Here is a 14,807-nt window from a genome sequence, read left to right on the forward strand (position 1 = left end):
AGATGATAATTTCGCGAGCGTGTTGTACGAAGCTAATTTTCTGCTAAAGCTCTTCGTCTTTTTCATTGTCGTGAATCGTGTTAGACTTACCTTATCGAGACGAGTATCATGGCAAATATCAGGTACTTTCCAAGCAACGGCACAACCAAAGATGTCGGCGGAATGATCTCAACGACCAACAGGAAGAACACGTGGAGACTGATGAGAATCGAAATGGAGAGTGTTACCTGGAATTGCGAATTATTTATTATATTAACAATAGAGGAAAAAAGGTTGCAAAATCTTCAATTATTTGCATCTTTCATTCACAATTCTCCCTCATAATATAATGAATCTTTAAGAACTTTTACAACTTTTATAAATTTGCGTAGAATTTATGTGTGTTATAGATCAAAAAGTTTTTTATATAATATTATCTTGCATTTATTTTTTAATTATCAATTTAGTAATTAACATATCCTCAATCTACAATAAAAATGAAAAAAAAAATATATATATATGTATCCGATAACAAATGGACTTATGTAAATTTTATAATAATACATGGTCATATGTTGATTTTTATATTCATTTTTTCTCGGATATTAAACATATGGCATAATCAATAATTTAATTAATAATTTTTTGTTTAGTTCGTATCATGTTATTATATATATATAGAAAAAATATATTTTATTATCTCGACCATGTTATCTTAAAAGAAGAAAATAAGAAAGCAAAGTAGCAGGTAGTCCAAAGACACATGTTATTTTTCCTTCAGAATATGTCCCTTGACAGGCGACAAATTCTAGGCCTATTTGAAAAAGCCAGGTAAAAGGTTGCGAATAGTCAAGCAGAAAATTCGTATTTATGATTCGCGTAAAGAATGTACGAAGCAAGAGTCGGAAGGATAAACGGGGCTGGCCCCGTGAGATAAAAGTTGTTCGTTGACAGAATTTATATGTATCCGTGATCCATTCGTTCTAATAAAACTTGTAAACGAAGAACATCAAGTTCGTGTGAGACACGTTTAGAACTCTTATCTCATATGGATAATAAAACAAGTACGAGACGATAAGGAAAACGAAATGACATAATTTTATATTTTAATATTTAATATGACTAATTCATCTAGCAATGTTTTTTAATAATAAATGAATACATCAACATTATTGTAATTTGTATATATTAAATTAATGTGATTGCATTTGTCATGGTTAAAATCTATTTATATATCTATATACTTGGTCTATGTAATACATATTTTTTTTAAAGAATATGTGTAATAATTATATGTATAAAATGAAAATAATAAATATTCGAACGAAGAAATAAAAAGAAAAAATGAAGGAGATGGATAATTTTCTCTTTGCTTTCTTTTTTTATTTTTGTTAAAATTTCTCTTTGTTACTGCACAAAATATATTCATATACAATATACATTAAAAATTTTTCGTGAGGAATTCATTGTGCATGTTGTGGAAGCGGAAGTTAACCAGGTTAATGATTACTTAAAGTCTTCTTCCGTGAAACGATCCCCCTGTGTCCAAAAGTTTTATTATATTCTTTTATGTTAAGCATATTATGGGTCGAAATATAAGTTGAAAAGTCAAACATGTACTTTCGTAACTGTAGTAATTTTTCCGACGTAAAATAAACTTTTAAATAAAATAAAATATTAAAAAGAAAAATTTTCTAATAATTTTTTCAAAAGTAATAAATGTTTATATAATATAACAATATTATACAGATTAATATTACATATATTTTATAGATAATATGAAATATTCGTGATTTTGTGATATATATTATTACAAATTTACATACTATATCAACTGTCAAATGTTTTAAAATTACATAAATATTTCTAAAATTTCTAATCTTTCTCTTTATTGTCTATTTATTCTGTATTTATTATACTAATTTTATTAAAATAAATTTATATAACAATTTAGGGCAAAATTATCTAACAGTATTTGAATTTAAATTTGTATTCTAAAAAAAATTGATTACGACTATTACACTCTTTTTCGAATGGAAAGGTAAAAAGAAAAATTTTACATGAATTTTACCAACATCGTGGTCATATAATTTTTTTTCGAGATAGAACGATGAAATTCGGTTGAACGAAATCTACGGGAGATTTGAAACGATAAAAAGTGGCAAATGAAAAAAATAGTTTAACTATATTTTTGATTAATTGATTTGATCAATTGATCAAAATATGATCAATTTTTTTCTTTCCAACAATATATTTTCATGTATATTAAATTAAAAAAATAAATTTGTTTATTAATAACTCAAATCAAGATACAAATATTTGCACTAGATTTAGTGACGAATTTAATTAAAACTTTCTATATAACATTGACATGCTTTGTAAAGACAAAAACGGCAGAACGAAATTGATTTGATATCACGTAAGTTCTTTGATTCGTTTCTGTAAACTGTAAACTTTCACAAAGTCGGAGATCGTTTATCTGTCAATAATATCTGTTGCAGAATTGTGGTGTATAAGCTTCAGCGAAATAATTTCCAATAAACAGTCTCCGCTGGAAAGTATTTATGGACATATAAACACGTAATTATTGATCTCAGTTTTCTTTTTTAATTGAATGTAACAGTGGTGTGGCTTTTCAATAACGCTTTGCGGCATTTCAGGATTAATTTACAGCACGGCAAATCGTTATATAAAACCGTCTATTGACGTTGCATCACGTCAGTCAGCCAGATAGTGTTTATGCCTCTCGTTCGAAAATTTTACTAATGTAGAATATTTCATTATTGATGTATATATCATATTAAGTGATTTTCAATTTTACTATTGCTATTTTCGCTATGTATTGCATATTGATGTATTTATTTCAATTCAAATTTAAAGTATCTATTTTATTAAGTTCTAATTCGTAACAAAGTTTTAAACGGTATTTATTTTATGATGCTTGTGTGTGTAATTAACTATTATATTTATTATATGTTATGTATAATTTATTTTAATATATATACATTTTTTTTGCCATTTGACAATTTTTATATGATAAAAAGATTTATTTCTTTATTTTTGAAAATAAATATCTAGATAATATTTTTAGTCAATAAAATTATGTAATAAATTGATATATAATTAAGTGTTTAAACGGTAATCTTCCTATAACTTGAATATAAAACGGATAGTTTTATTTTTTGCGTATTTTTCGCCGATTACATGGAAGTTCGTCACGTTCGTTGAATAATAAAAACTAGTTTACATTTTTTCTAACGATCATGAATGTATAACACACGATCATCGACAATGGCTCTTATCGAGAATCGAGTCGAGCTCTTATTGCGAATTGAACGTAACGCGAGCGAACGCTTCATTTTTACTGCGGTTTCACCATTTGCAATAGCGTCTCATAGCGATTAATTTAAAGGATCGACCACTGGGAGTGCGATAGCGTCTATCGGGTTGCTGCCGTGTCGTCAGCTCCGCCGGCTTTCATCGATGCATTCGGATCGATAGTCCACCCCGGTTACTCTTTCCATCCGACCGCGCCTTTAATTATTGTCGACCACTCTTCATCTGGCAACTGCACGCGTACCTTGCTCTTGTTTCTACTAAATGTTTGAACAAACGTTTCTGAATCGATTTTATATACGATACGATAATTAATCGTGTGTATCGCGAGAGAATATAACATGTTTTCCTAGAATAATTCTCCGTTTCATAAAATACCTCATTTGATCTATTTTTTTTTTTTTTTTGTATCTGTTTTTACATATCGCTTTTGATTTTTATTATACTACTATTATATTCATCAATTTAATTATATTCGTTCGTGAGGTCTTGGACTATCAAATTCTAAATTGTATAGAAATAAAATCATCAAATCACGAATTTCTCACGAAAATCTGCGTTTAGAGGGCATTCTAGTGCGGTTCGATAAAGGGATAATTCAGATATTCTATGAGCTATTGAATTGTTTATAGGACCGTATATCATCAACAGTGATGATGTGAACCAATATTCAGAAGCTGGTGGTGTCTTGTCACGGTATAGTCTGCTCGCCGTAGTAAATCCGCCGTTAAGCAAGAGCCGCGTATGCAAGTACGTTGACGTACTTGCATTAACATGATACGTTGTCGTGTACGCCTGGTTGTACCTACAGTACCTACAGTATACACGCATGTGTCTACTGTAGCGGAAGTGTCGGAAACTCCACGTTTACGTACGGTCCACGATATCGGCATTATAGACGTTCAAGAAAATCTGATATTACTCATTTTGGTATGTGAAATGAAATTTTTTAAACGAATTCCCGTAAAACGGATGATAAAACGCCGCATAAAAATGTTTTAATTTCATCGAACTCGGACGGCAATTATTGTAACAGTTTTACAAATACAAGGAATTAAGATATTATAATAATAATGATAATAATAATAATTATTATTATTATCATTATTGTTATTATTATTCATTGTACGTTTGCATATTTTCAGTAATGAATATATAATTACATTTAATGGACGCTATGTGTAATATTTCGAATTCATCCGCATTTTCCGCTTAATTGAAAGTAATTATTTTAATTATCATATTGTTAATATTAGAAGATTATGATTTTCCGTGTTAGGAAATATTTACAATATAAAAATCAAGAGTCAAATATATATTGAGAAAATCTGAATTTTACATGCAAATCTCGCGAAAGCAGACATTCAGCGATTGTTAAACACACGTCACCCGAACATCTGTGAATATTCGCAAAGCTCGATTCATTTAATTACGGCAATTAGTTTAACCGATCGAACGGCAATTAGGAATTCTGCCGAGACCAAGATGTAGATACTTCGAAAATCGGAGGTCCCAACGGCGAGATGTCAAAAGACATTTAACTTCCCAATTCGGTAATGCCGCACTCTCGGATCTGGCGAGCTTTCGACAAAGCTGTTGTCATTGAGTGCAAATTGTCGCGATCGATGAAGAGAATAACTAAATCAGTATTTAGCCAAATAACCGTATTGTAACCAAATATGATTGTTTCCGCCACAATTTCGAATATCTTTTAATAGAAATGACTTTTTTTTTTGACAAATATTTGATTTTTTTAATCAAATCGTTTTAGAAAAAAAAAAACAAAGAAAATATTAGAGAAAAAAAGAGAGAAATTATATAATATAACAGAGATTGATATAAAAATAATCATATGAGATTATATAATATAACGGTATATCGTTTTATTTTATCATTTGTATTACTTATTCGAATTTTTGTATACACACCATGCGTATGTATAAAAAAAAAACATTACTTAACCAATTAACAGGAAAATCAATTTGCAATAATTTTTGATTAAAGCTCTTTTTAAAATGAGCAAGTCCATTATCTAAAGTAATTAATTGAATAACCGATCTATTATATAGATTCTACTTTATAAGCCAATTTGTGTAAGCAGAAATTAGTGATGAAAATTTAATTTAAAAAAAATATGTACCACGTAATTTTTCTCATAATTCAAGGGAGAAAAGCCAATTTATTTTCAGCTGATAAAAGCGGTCGATTTTCTTGAAGACGCTTGGTATTACTTAATTAACATGGCTCAATGTTCTCAGACCGCAATGAAATTGGCTTACTCATATGCGCAAACTGTCAAATTACCTTGAATTATCCTTGTGTGAGAGAACACGATAGAATAGCATAAGGCAAATATGATTATATTGTCCGCAAAGCCGCTTCATCTCTCACCCTCTGCCTATATGATGTATTAATATCCTGTGATATCCGTCATCAATTTTCTCCACGCGTTATACCTTTTTCTCGCATCGCATCAGTCAAATAATAATAACCTTTGAGTAACATCTTTATGGAACACCCTAAATTGCGCGCGTCAATTCGGGCGGAAATCGATTTCTTCATAACTTTACATTTACATCGATTGCGGTGACCGAAATCATTAGCGAATCACCATTTATAGTCATCATAGGCAAAATGAACAAAAATGAGTAATAGAGATATCTTTTACATATATATCAGTTTTCGAATATCATACTCAATACAATAAATTAAATATAAACTACGAAACATTTTTATATAATTATCAATATAATTTATCTGTATATTGTTTTAATTCAGCTAATTCTATTTTAATTTTGTAAATTAGTCTCTTCATAACATCGATTCAATTATTTCGTCAGGACATAAAATTTAAAATTTTTTTATATTCTCTTTAAAATCAAAATATAAATTTATTATATTTATCATTGGGCTAAAATAAAAAGCTTGATCTTTTCTTATGAATTTCGCAAAAAGTCAAAGTGCTCGTGACCCACATAAATCTTTAATAAATAATGATGGTAAAAAGTAGAATTAAAGAACGGAACGGTCCGATGCATAGAATTATGAGATACGTTATAAAAGGTAATGCGGGGAATGCACGCGGTATGTGCAATTTCGGTAGACGCAGTCGCTGCGGGTCAATCACCGAACCGCGATATTGCTTATCGATTCTCTCTGCTTGATTGACGTGCCTAGAAGCTGCGATAGACGCGCGCTTGTAGCTTTATATTTTTTTTGTTTTCGAAAAATATTTCGCAAAGTTTATTTTTCTTCTTCTCTACTGCTTTTCAAAAGCTGCTACATTATTATTTCATAAAATTCTTTTGTTTTTATATACGATATGCAGAACGTTCGGCGTTTTTCGCGCTTCAAATCACATTTATACTTCTTTAGAAATTTTATAAAATGATGCATTCTTTTTATCTTTTACTGGCTGCGAGACTTTAACTAACAATAAAAAGTACGTCAGTTGTTCTCGCCGCGAATATTTCAATGTTGTCTAGCAAGAAGAACAAACTATTATTAAGGACAACATGACGCTTGCAAACTCACAAGAAAACGTCCAAGAGTAAAGCTGGCTTACAACTTTGAGCTTAGGTTTGCGGTGTTATCAAGGCACATGTGTAAACCATCGTGAGGATCTCTCACAATATTATATATGAGTCGTCTTTATATTAAATAATATTGCAAGAAATTCTCACATACATATGGTTTGTTACATGACACATAAGGAATAACAAACACATTTACAAATAATTATATATCATTAATTTGAAATAAATATTTTCATCAATAATAATATGTGAAACACTCATAATTACTTGTCACAGTTTTAATAATTTTTAAATTTTATTTCCGAATAACATATTATTAATGTTCAAAATCAATTTCTAGCAAAGTACTGTACTTTAATGATTCAAATCGTTAAATTTATTTATTAAAGTTAAATAAAAAAAGTTATGTTATCTATTTATGCTCTTAAACAGGGAAAAATGTTTTAATTTGTAAATTTTTTATGAAGATATATCATGACATATAAACAAGTACTGCATTTTTTAACAGAGTGTCTAGTATATTTCCCTGATATTCGCGACTCTCTTGACACGGTCTGTATAACTTTCTTGCATTTTTCCGGTATGAACCGTGACGGAATATCCGTATTCCAAAACGCGAATGGCGATAGCAGCTCTCGACTCGACAGCCATTCAAACGAGAGACGCTTTCGTGAAAAGTCGCTCGCAAAATTCTTCGTGCCACTTTCTCGTTGGACGCTCGTATTCGTAGCACGTCTCTCCAAAGTGCGCATCTTCAAAGATATCGCCAAAAATTGCACGCTTGACAAAGTTTAGAAACAAGAATGCATGGACAAAGTTTTCGAATGTTATAGCGTGCCTCCTAAAATTACATGATCTAAATTCGCCCGAAATCTCATCTTTTCAGCATAGTACGAAAGATTTGACTAAATGATAAAACACAGCGCAGTAAGTCGTACATGTTACGCAATATTTCTTACAAATTTTATCGTAAATATATGTGAGTATTTGCACGCGCCAAGTGTATGACGTGCTTATATTTTTCTTTGAAAACGATGGATGCGGGGATATATATGTATAATGGATTCGTGTTTCCTTCTCTCAGGTTGCTTCTCGAAAACAAGATCAATAAACCGTTAAAGATAGAATGAATGATTGAGTCTGTGCTTTCCTGTCGAATCACAAGCACGGCTTTTCAGAAAAGTGCCAAATATATATCGAATAAAGAGGTTGTATTTTTCTCCATTTCGAGCCCACAGGACAATCGAAATTGACGCAATATAAACGGATGCTGCAACTGAATATTTTGTATAAAATAAATATCCGCATATATGTAAATATTCTTCATACGATCAGAGAGTAAAACGATTTATTCAATAAATAAACATTGGAAAGCCATAGGATTTGAAATATATGACACGTGTTATACGTGCAAGATTCCTCCGATTATTCTATTTATAATTCATAAGTCGCTTGTGAAAATTTGACTTACGTAGAAATTTTCGGAAAAATTAACGTTTCTACGACAGATAATTTAGCGAATACACTTTCGACAAATTGATATTTTCTCTCAGCCAGCGGGAAACGTTGAAGAGATTAATGAGAGGCGGCAAATACGCTGTGTCGTGTGCGCAAACATTCCTATTATCTTTTTCCCGCGGTACTTCGGGACGCAATCGACTGCCAACTCGTTTCTTTATAATGACGAATGCTAATTGCACGCGCGGTCGATAGTTCTTCAACTGTTCGCAAGCACGACTAATAGCCATGCTCTTTCAGCGAGAAGGATAGAAAAAGAGAAAAAGAGAGAAAAATAAAAAAAGAGAGAGAGAGAGAGAGAAATGACTCGAGTGCGAGCTTGGTCCAACAAAGAAACAAAGAAGACGACTAACGGGAACGGGGAATAGGAAAGAAAAAAATATTTACAATGCTAGTGCGCATCGTAACGAGTAACCTTTGTGGCATGTCGCGACGTGCCGGGGACGTTAACGGGAAAAAAGCACGTGGAGAGAGCTTTTATGCCACGCTACGTCGATAACTCTGCGCGAAGAAGACTGCTTCGGGAAGAACGTCAGCTGCGAGCGTCGTTCTTTGGTAGGATAAAGACTTCTAAAAAAATATCATCCGAAGGGAGAAAATGCGTAAGAGTCTATGCGTACATCTACGCGGATATCTGAAGAAATAAGGAAATATCCAAAGAAAATATTCTCAAAGAAAATCCATAGAAATATTTCATAATATCCGTTGATAAAAAAATCTAAAAAAAATATTTAAAAATATATACAATATGCAAGTAACGTCAAAAAAGACATGTGTACAAAAAATAATCTATAAATATATCTATATAAATATTTAAAAAATATATTAAATATATTCGAATATTCAATACCATGCAATATGGAAGACATTTATCTTCTCGGTGTTGCGTGTTACATATTGACAGCGTGGAAAAGGATCTATCCTTAGGCGAACGAGAACTGTGGGAGTCGCGGTAACGGAAAGTCGACCTCGAGGAGAAGCCGGGGTGGAAATGAAAAATCGCCGGCGCCGTCGAGCCAAAAGTAACCAACCACCTACTAGCTCTCGCCTACAGATAAGAGAAAATAACGAGGCCGACAGACACGCGGAAGAGAACTAATTCGCCGAATATTTCACGCACGTCCGCCTCGTGGTCGCTTCCGAGAATAAAAGGATTAATCGTAGCTCTCTTTCTTCCTTTCTCTAAGATGTATTTTTATTTGTGCGTCATATATTTCTGAACATATTAGATACAAAAATAGGAAGTAATTGACTTAAATCTTTGGCCATTCTGTTGCCATTCTCGGAAACATTTATATTTGGAATTAAATTAAAATTAAAAGTTATAAAAAATAATTTTTAAAAATTTTTATCACGATAATTTTAATAAAAATATTTTAAGAAATACTGGAGAAAATATGAAATGGGAAAGGACAGCTGTGTGAGCTGTTCATGAAAAAATTATGCATTCGTTGAATTAATCGTATAAGACTAATATAGTATAGATCCAAGTAGAAAATATCAGTTATTCATAAAAGTATGAGGGTAAATGTTAATATTTAACGCACTCACCTTTTCACCGCTGTCGCTAGGCAGATAAAACGTAAGAACTGTGAGGAACGATATTCCCATACAGGGAATAATAATGTTCACCGTGTAAAAGAGGGTCTTTCTTCTCATCGTGATGTTAAACGTGATGTCCAAGTAGGGCTCGTCGCAGCAGGTGTAAAACTTTTCGTTCCTAAAAGAAAAGAAAAGAATCGCGGTTAATCGCTAAATCGAGCGAGTGCAAAAAAAAGTGGGGGGGGGGGGGAATTATGGCGATATAAAGTAAAAAGAAAAATAGAAAAAATTGCCCGCAGAACGTAAAATTTCCGCCATTGGGCGGCGAAGTGTTTGTACCCAACAATAAGTACGTTTTAAGTAAGTGAGGTCGGCTGTGTGAGCGAGACTTATGAGGAAAGTTTCGCGGGGTCGTATAACTTCGGCGAGAAGAGATCCCTATAAGTCGGTAACTCGGCTCGACTTCTCTGCCGCTTCCTCGCCCTTCTTTTTTCCTCACCATCCCCCCCCCCCCTGCCCTTTTTACGATAGTCTCAGACCGGAATCGGTAACGTCTTGTCTCGTGAATAAATTTAAAATATTTTTATTTTTCGAACAAAGTTTTCACGAAATTAAAGAAAGATATATAAAAGGCGAGAATCAAACGATTCCTTGAAGATTGATTCAAATTTTTGTCACCTTTTACATAATATTCGATCGGAAATATGCCATTAATAATATTCCTCGCTCTCGAGTGGCGAAATGTCAATATTGCGATTAGATATAGTCGATCGATCAGAATTTCTCGCAAAGATTCCGTTCTCGAGAGCATGACACAAATAGGAACGTTTAAATTGAATCGAGAGTATCGATATATATACGCGGGTAATATCAAAGATACAATATCGATACCGAACGGTATTCAAATACGGTAAAGTATCGATATTTCGAAATATCATGAACATCTCTAGTAGCAAGTCGCTTCAAGCTACTGCGAAAACATCCACTCTGCCGCTACGGCAGCTTCCGGAAGCTGAACCCGGTTCCCGTCTGCATCACGGTACGCTGAATATCGGGGATCGAAACGTGCCCGGAAGCAGCCCACTCGCTTATACCAGACGAGCATATTGAATGCGAAGGAGTGTTTCATAAGAAGAGAGAGAGAAGAGCCTCTTTCCTAGCTTTAAGATTCTGATATCTTCCGATGCTTGAGAATCCCGAAGATTAAATCGAGATTTTTATTCGAATAAAATAGAAAAAGTTATGGTAAATTTCACATTATTTTAAATATTCTAATTTTCGCAATGTGATATAATGTGTGTAAATTATAAATTACGCGTGCGCGTTCAACTTATGTATAAAAGAAATTTTTTTTTTAAATTTGTATATCTCTATGAAAGAAATATCGCATATAAACGCAGAGAGATCGGATATAGTTATCCAAGTTAAAAAAAAAAAAGAAAAAGAGTAGAAAGGAGTTATTATTTATTATATAATACTAGAATTGCAAATACAATTTTGTCTATTTTACCGACATATTCTGCGTATTTGAAAATTTGAATAAAGCAATACGTAAAAATGACACACTTACCGCACTGCAGGCACTTCTAGAATATCCCATTCTACCGACATGTAGAATTCGGACAAGTCAACCCCCACGTCCACCACGTTGCTCCCAGATTTTTCGTCCATGTGTCTTAGATCGACCTACGTGACAGAAAAAGCGGCTGGCATTAAGCTCGCGTGTGTGGAAAGCTCGACGTCATTATAACGTTCGAACGCCATGCCCACGTAATTTATCTCTGACGTACGAGCGTGCAGTCGCGGAGCACTTATGCGATATAAAAACGATTTAAATAAAAAATAATTTCTCGAAAAAATCTCTCAAATCTTGAAAAAGAAATTGAACAAATATTATTGGTCATAGCGACACCGGTAATCTACAACTGCACGCTCGCGATTAACTGCTTAATTACGAACAATAATAATTTAGAAATGAACTTTCAGTGCATGTCTTGAGATGCACTTGGTGTTCGCAGAAGCGCAGAAGGAGCACAAGAGATCTAAAACTGTCAAGGAATATCAAAAAACGGAGCGTCGACTGTGGTGGTCCGCAACAACAGGACACTCTAGAGCAGCAACTAGATCAGCAAAATACATATGTATACATATATATATATATATATATATCGCCTTCAAATACATATATAAATCGATATCTATGTATATGTGTGCACCACGTTGCAGAGTAAAAAGAACACGCACAGTCAAAGAAAGAAATCAGACTAGAGCACTCGATTCACTCGTGAATCCGGGGCTAACAGCAGCTATATGCGCCTAACGCTAACGAGGTGTGTCCGCAACTTCTCGTCGGTGTGAATGTTTCTTAAAATTCGTTGATAGCTGTAGAGACTGCCGAGAGTTTTGTATGTGCCGAGCTAGTTCGGAAAATGGGTCGATGAAATTCCTCTCTCGACCCAGAAGAGAAATTGGCTCTCGTAACTTTGACAATCTCTCCGTCCTCCCCTTCTCTCCCTCCCTCCCTCCCCCCTCCCCCTCTTTCATTTTGTAACAGTGACAATTGTATTCTGTTTTTCAAGATATCACGAATTTGCGACACTATCTTTTCATACAAGATTTCGTTTTTTTTTTCTACTTCCGAGTTAGAAAATTGCCGTCGGCCGTTTTAATTTCGCGGAACTTATATAATCGAATTTTTTTCATTCATAATAGGTTTTTTTTTTTTTTTTTTTTTTTTTTTTTACAGAAAATGTGATGTATAACACATGTATTTCTGTGTTCGTATTATCTTTTAACTTTTATAGATCTATACCTATAGCTTGTAGTTATATAAAATTTATATCGTATATTACTATCATGTCAAACTTAATGCCCGATGCGGAAGTAGTTTGCCTCACAGGAAATAATTCCGGTACGCCGTTAGTTCCCACATTGTCTTCTCTGTGCGAAGCTATTCGAGCGACTTGCAGCAAGATTAAAGCCAGCGACGGCTTTAATGTAACGTAAGTGTCTAACCATTGGGCGATCGCTCGCTGCAGTGGTATTACCGTGAAATACGTCCGACAGACGCATCCCCGGTGTGATTCGAGTAACGGTGCACTTTGCGGACGATACTTTGTCACTGCTGCGGAGCGAGATTAAAGCCGGCAAACAATTTCGATGCAACGGTGGTCGCGAATCCGAAGAACGCTATCGTCCTAAATTGCCTCGAAAATTCTGACGAGCCGCTCGGCTCTTGTGACGATAAATCTTTCGTGTTATTCTATTATAAATCACGTACAACTATTTTAACAGAGAATATGTATGCGTGTGTAGATCGCTAAAAAAAATATTTTAGGGAGTCATTTATCTTTAAAAATAAAATTGTTATATGTAGTTAATAATGATGATTGGAAAACGTAATAGAAACTAGCAGCGAACCCATTTATTTTTCCTCTCCTGTCTTTTATCGATCTGCGAAATTGCACAGCTACAAAAGCTCGAGTAATGTAATTTACTACGACCCACTTTTCTCACTTGAATCTAATAATTGTTCCTTCTGAGAAGAAGTTTGGATCCCGAGATTAAATTCAATAGTTGTGGAAGCAAGATATCATACGTTAGATGGTGTAGATTTCGCGTGCTACTTGATCAAAAATCAACCACGTTTCTCAAAAAAAAAAAAAAAAAAAAAAAAAAAAAAAAAAAAAAAAAAAAAAAAAAAAAAAAAAAAAAAAAAAAAAAAAATTTATTTCATCTGTTGTACAAAGTCAAGTTTCTTTTTCCGAGACTTTAACGCAATTAAATGTTACCAAAGATCCATAAATTTTCGAAACAATAATTTAACTATTTTCAAGAAACTTTGCCAGCACTTCACACCTGTTACATTTTAATTAGGTATAACATTTCAATTAGGTTCGCGCGAAGATGCTGTGAATGGAATTAATTAAAGGTGGCGTGTACGGGATACCGCATCCATCTGATCTTGGCGAACTTTGCTAAAGATCCTTTGAGGTGTAGACAGGCTGCTACATTAATCTCTCGTGGGAACGTTTTCAGACGAAGACGGAATTTAAAAAAAAAAAAAAAAAAAAAATCTACGTTGCAAGTCGAAGCACGTCGCGTAATCTTTTTTCTCTAAAAATTGCGTTATCTTGCACGCCGTGTAATCGTTACGTGTGATTCACCCATCTCACATTTATCTCGCCAATTTACTCTCACGCTTCGCGGAGAAAATTAATAGCATTTGTACGATACTATTTTATTACAGTTATTATTTTTGTAATATTAAGTCCATTTAATCTCCAGCAAAGTTTTTCTCCCGGTTGTTTAATTATCGCCATTTCTTTTCATAAAATATATCTGATAAGTATACTAATAAACAAGTGTAAATTAATTTTAGTGTATTAATTATTTTTTTATGAGATGTATATAATTAGTAACACTATAGAATAGTAATGATATGATTTGAAAGAGAACCGTCGCATTTTCAAAAAGCGTTTCGAAAATTGATCTGGTTATACGATCTATTTATTATCTTAATAACTACATACAACGCATCCGAATATTCCAAAAAAGAAATATATAGATGATTTCATGGCACTCTTCCAGATTACGCTCACGTTTGTTTTAAAGTAACTGACGTACAAAAGAGAATGAAAGTCCGATACAAGTCCAACGGTTTGTGAATGTTTCCTCGCGAGTTGGAAAAAAGAATAGATGGGAATATAAGTCACAAAGGCAGAAACGTACGTTTTTTGAGCAGTGATAAAAGTCGCTCCACTGGGAAAACCTCTCAAAGCTTGGAAACGAATCGACTGGTACAAATGACCAAAGCGATACAAAACTGATCGAATAGTTGACATTTCTTGGCCCTCTCATTGTACTTACTCGCTGAGATCGGATGTTTAAAGTTTC

At 33.2% G+C, this 14,807-nt stretch overlaps 1 protein-coding gene across 8 annotated transcripts in view; it reads right to left on the reverse strand.

The window, feature by feature from the left end:
* Nachralpha4 (nicotinic acetylcholine receptor alpha4) overlaps nucleotides 1-14,807 on the reverse strand; it is a 161,878-nt gene that overhangs the window by 29,893 nt on the left and 117,178 nt on the right. For all 8 annotated transcript variants that reach the window (XR_012047875.1, XM_072904304.1, XM_072904303.1 and 5 more), the window contains 3 exons: nucleotides 11,482-11,597; nucleotides 9,921-10,089; nucleotides 91-227 (listed from right to left, as the gene is read on the reverse strand). Coding sequence is in view for 7 of the 8 variants with exons in the window: in XM_072904304.1 (XP_072760405.1) it covers nucleotides 91-227; nucleotides 9,921-10,089; nucleotides 11,482-11,597 (422 nt within the window). In the remaining variant the exon portion in view is untranslated. The remainder of the gene's footprint in view (nucleotides 1-90; nucleotides 228-9,920; nucleotides 10,090-11,481; nucleotides 11,598-14,807) is intronic.

Source organism: Anoplolepis gracilipes, chromosome 13 (genome assembly GCF_047496725.1).
Source record: "Anoplolepis gracilipes chromosome 13, ASM4749672v1, whole genome shotgun sequence".
NCBI lineage: Eukaryota > Metazoa > Arthropoda > Insecta > Hymenoptera > Formicidae > Anoplolepis > Anoplolepis gracilipes.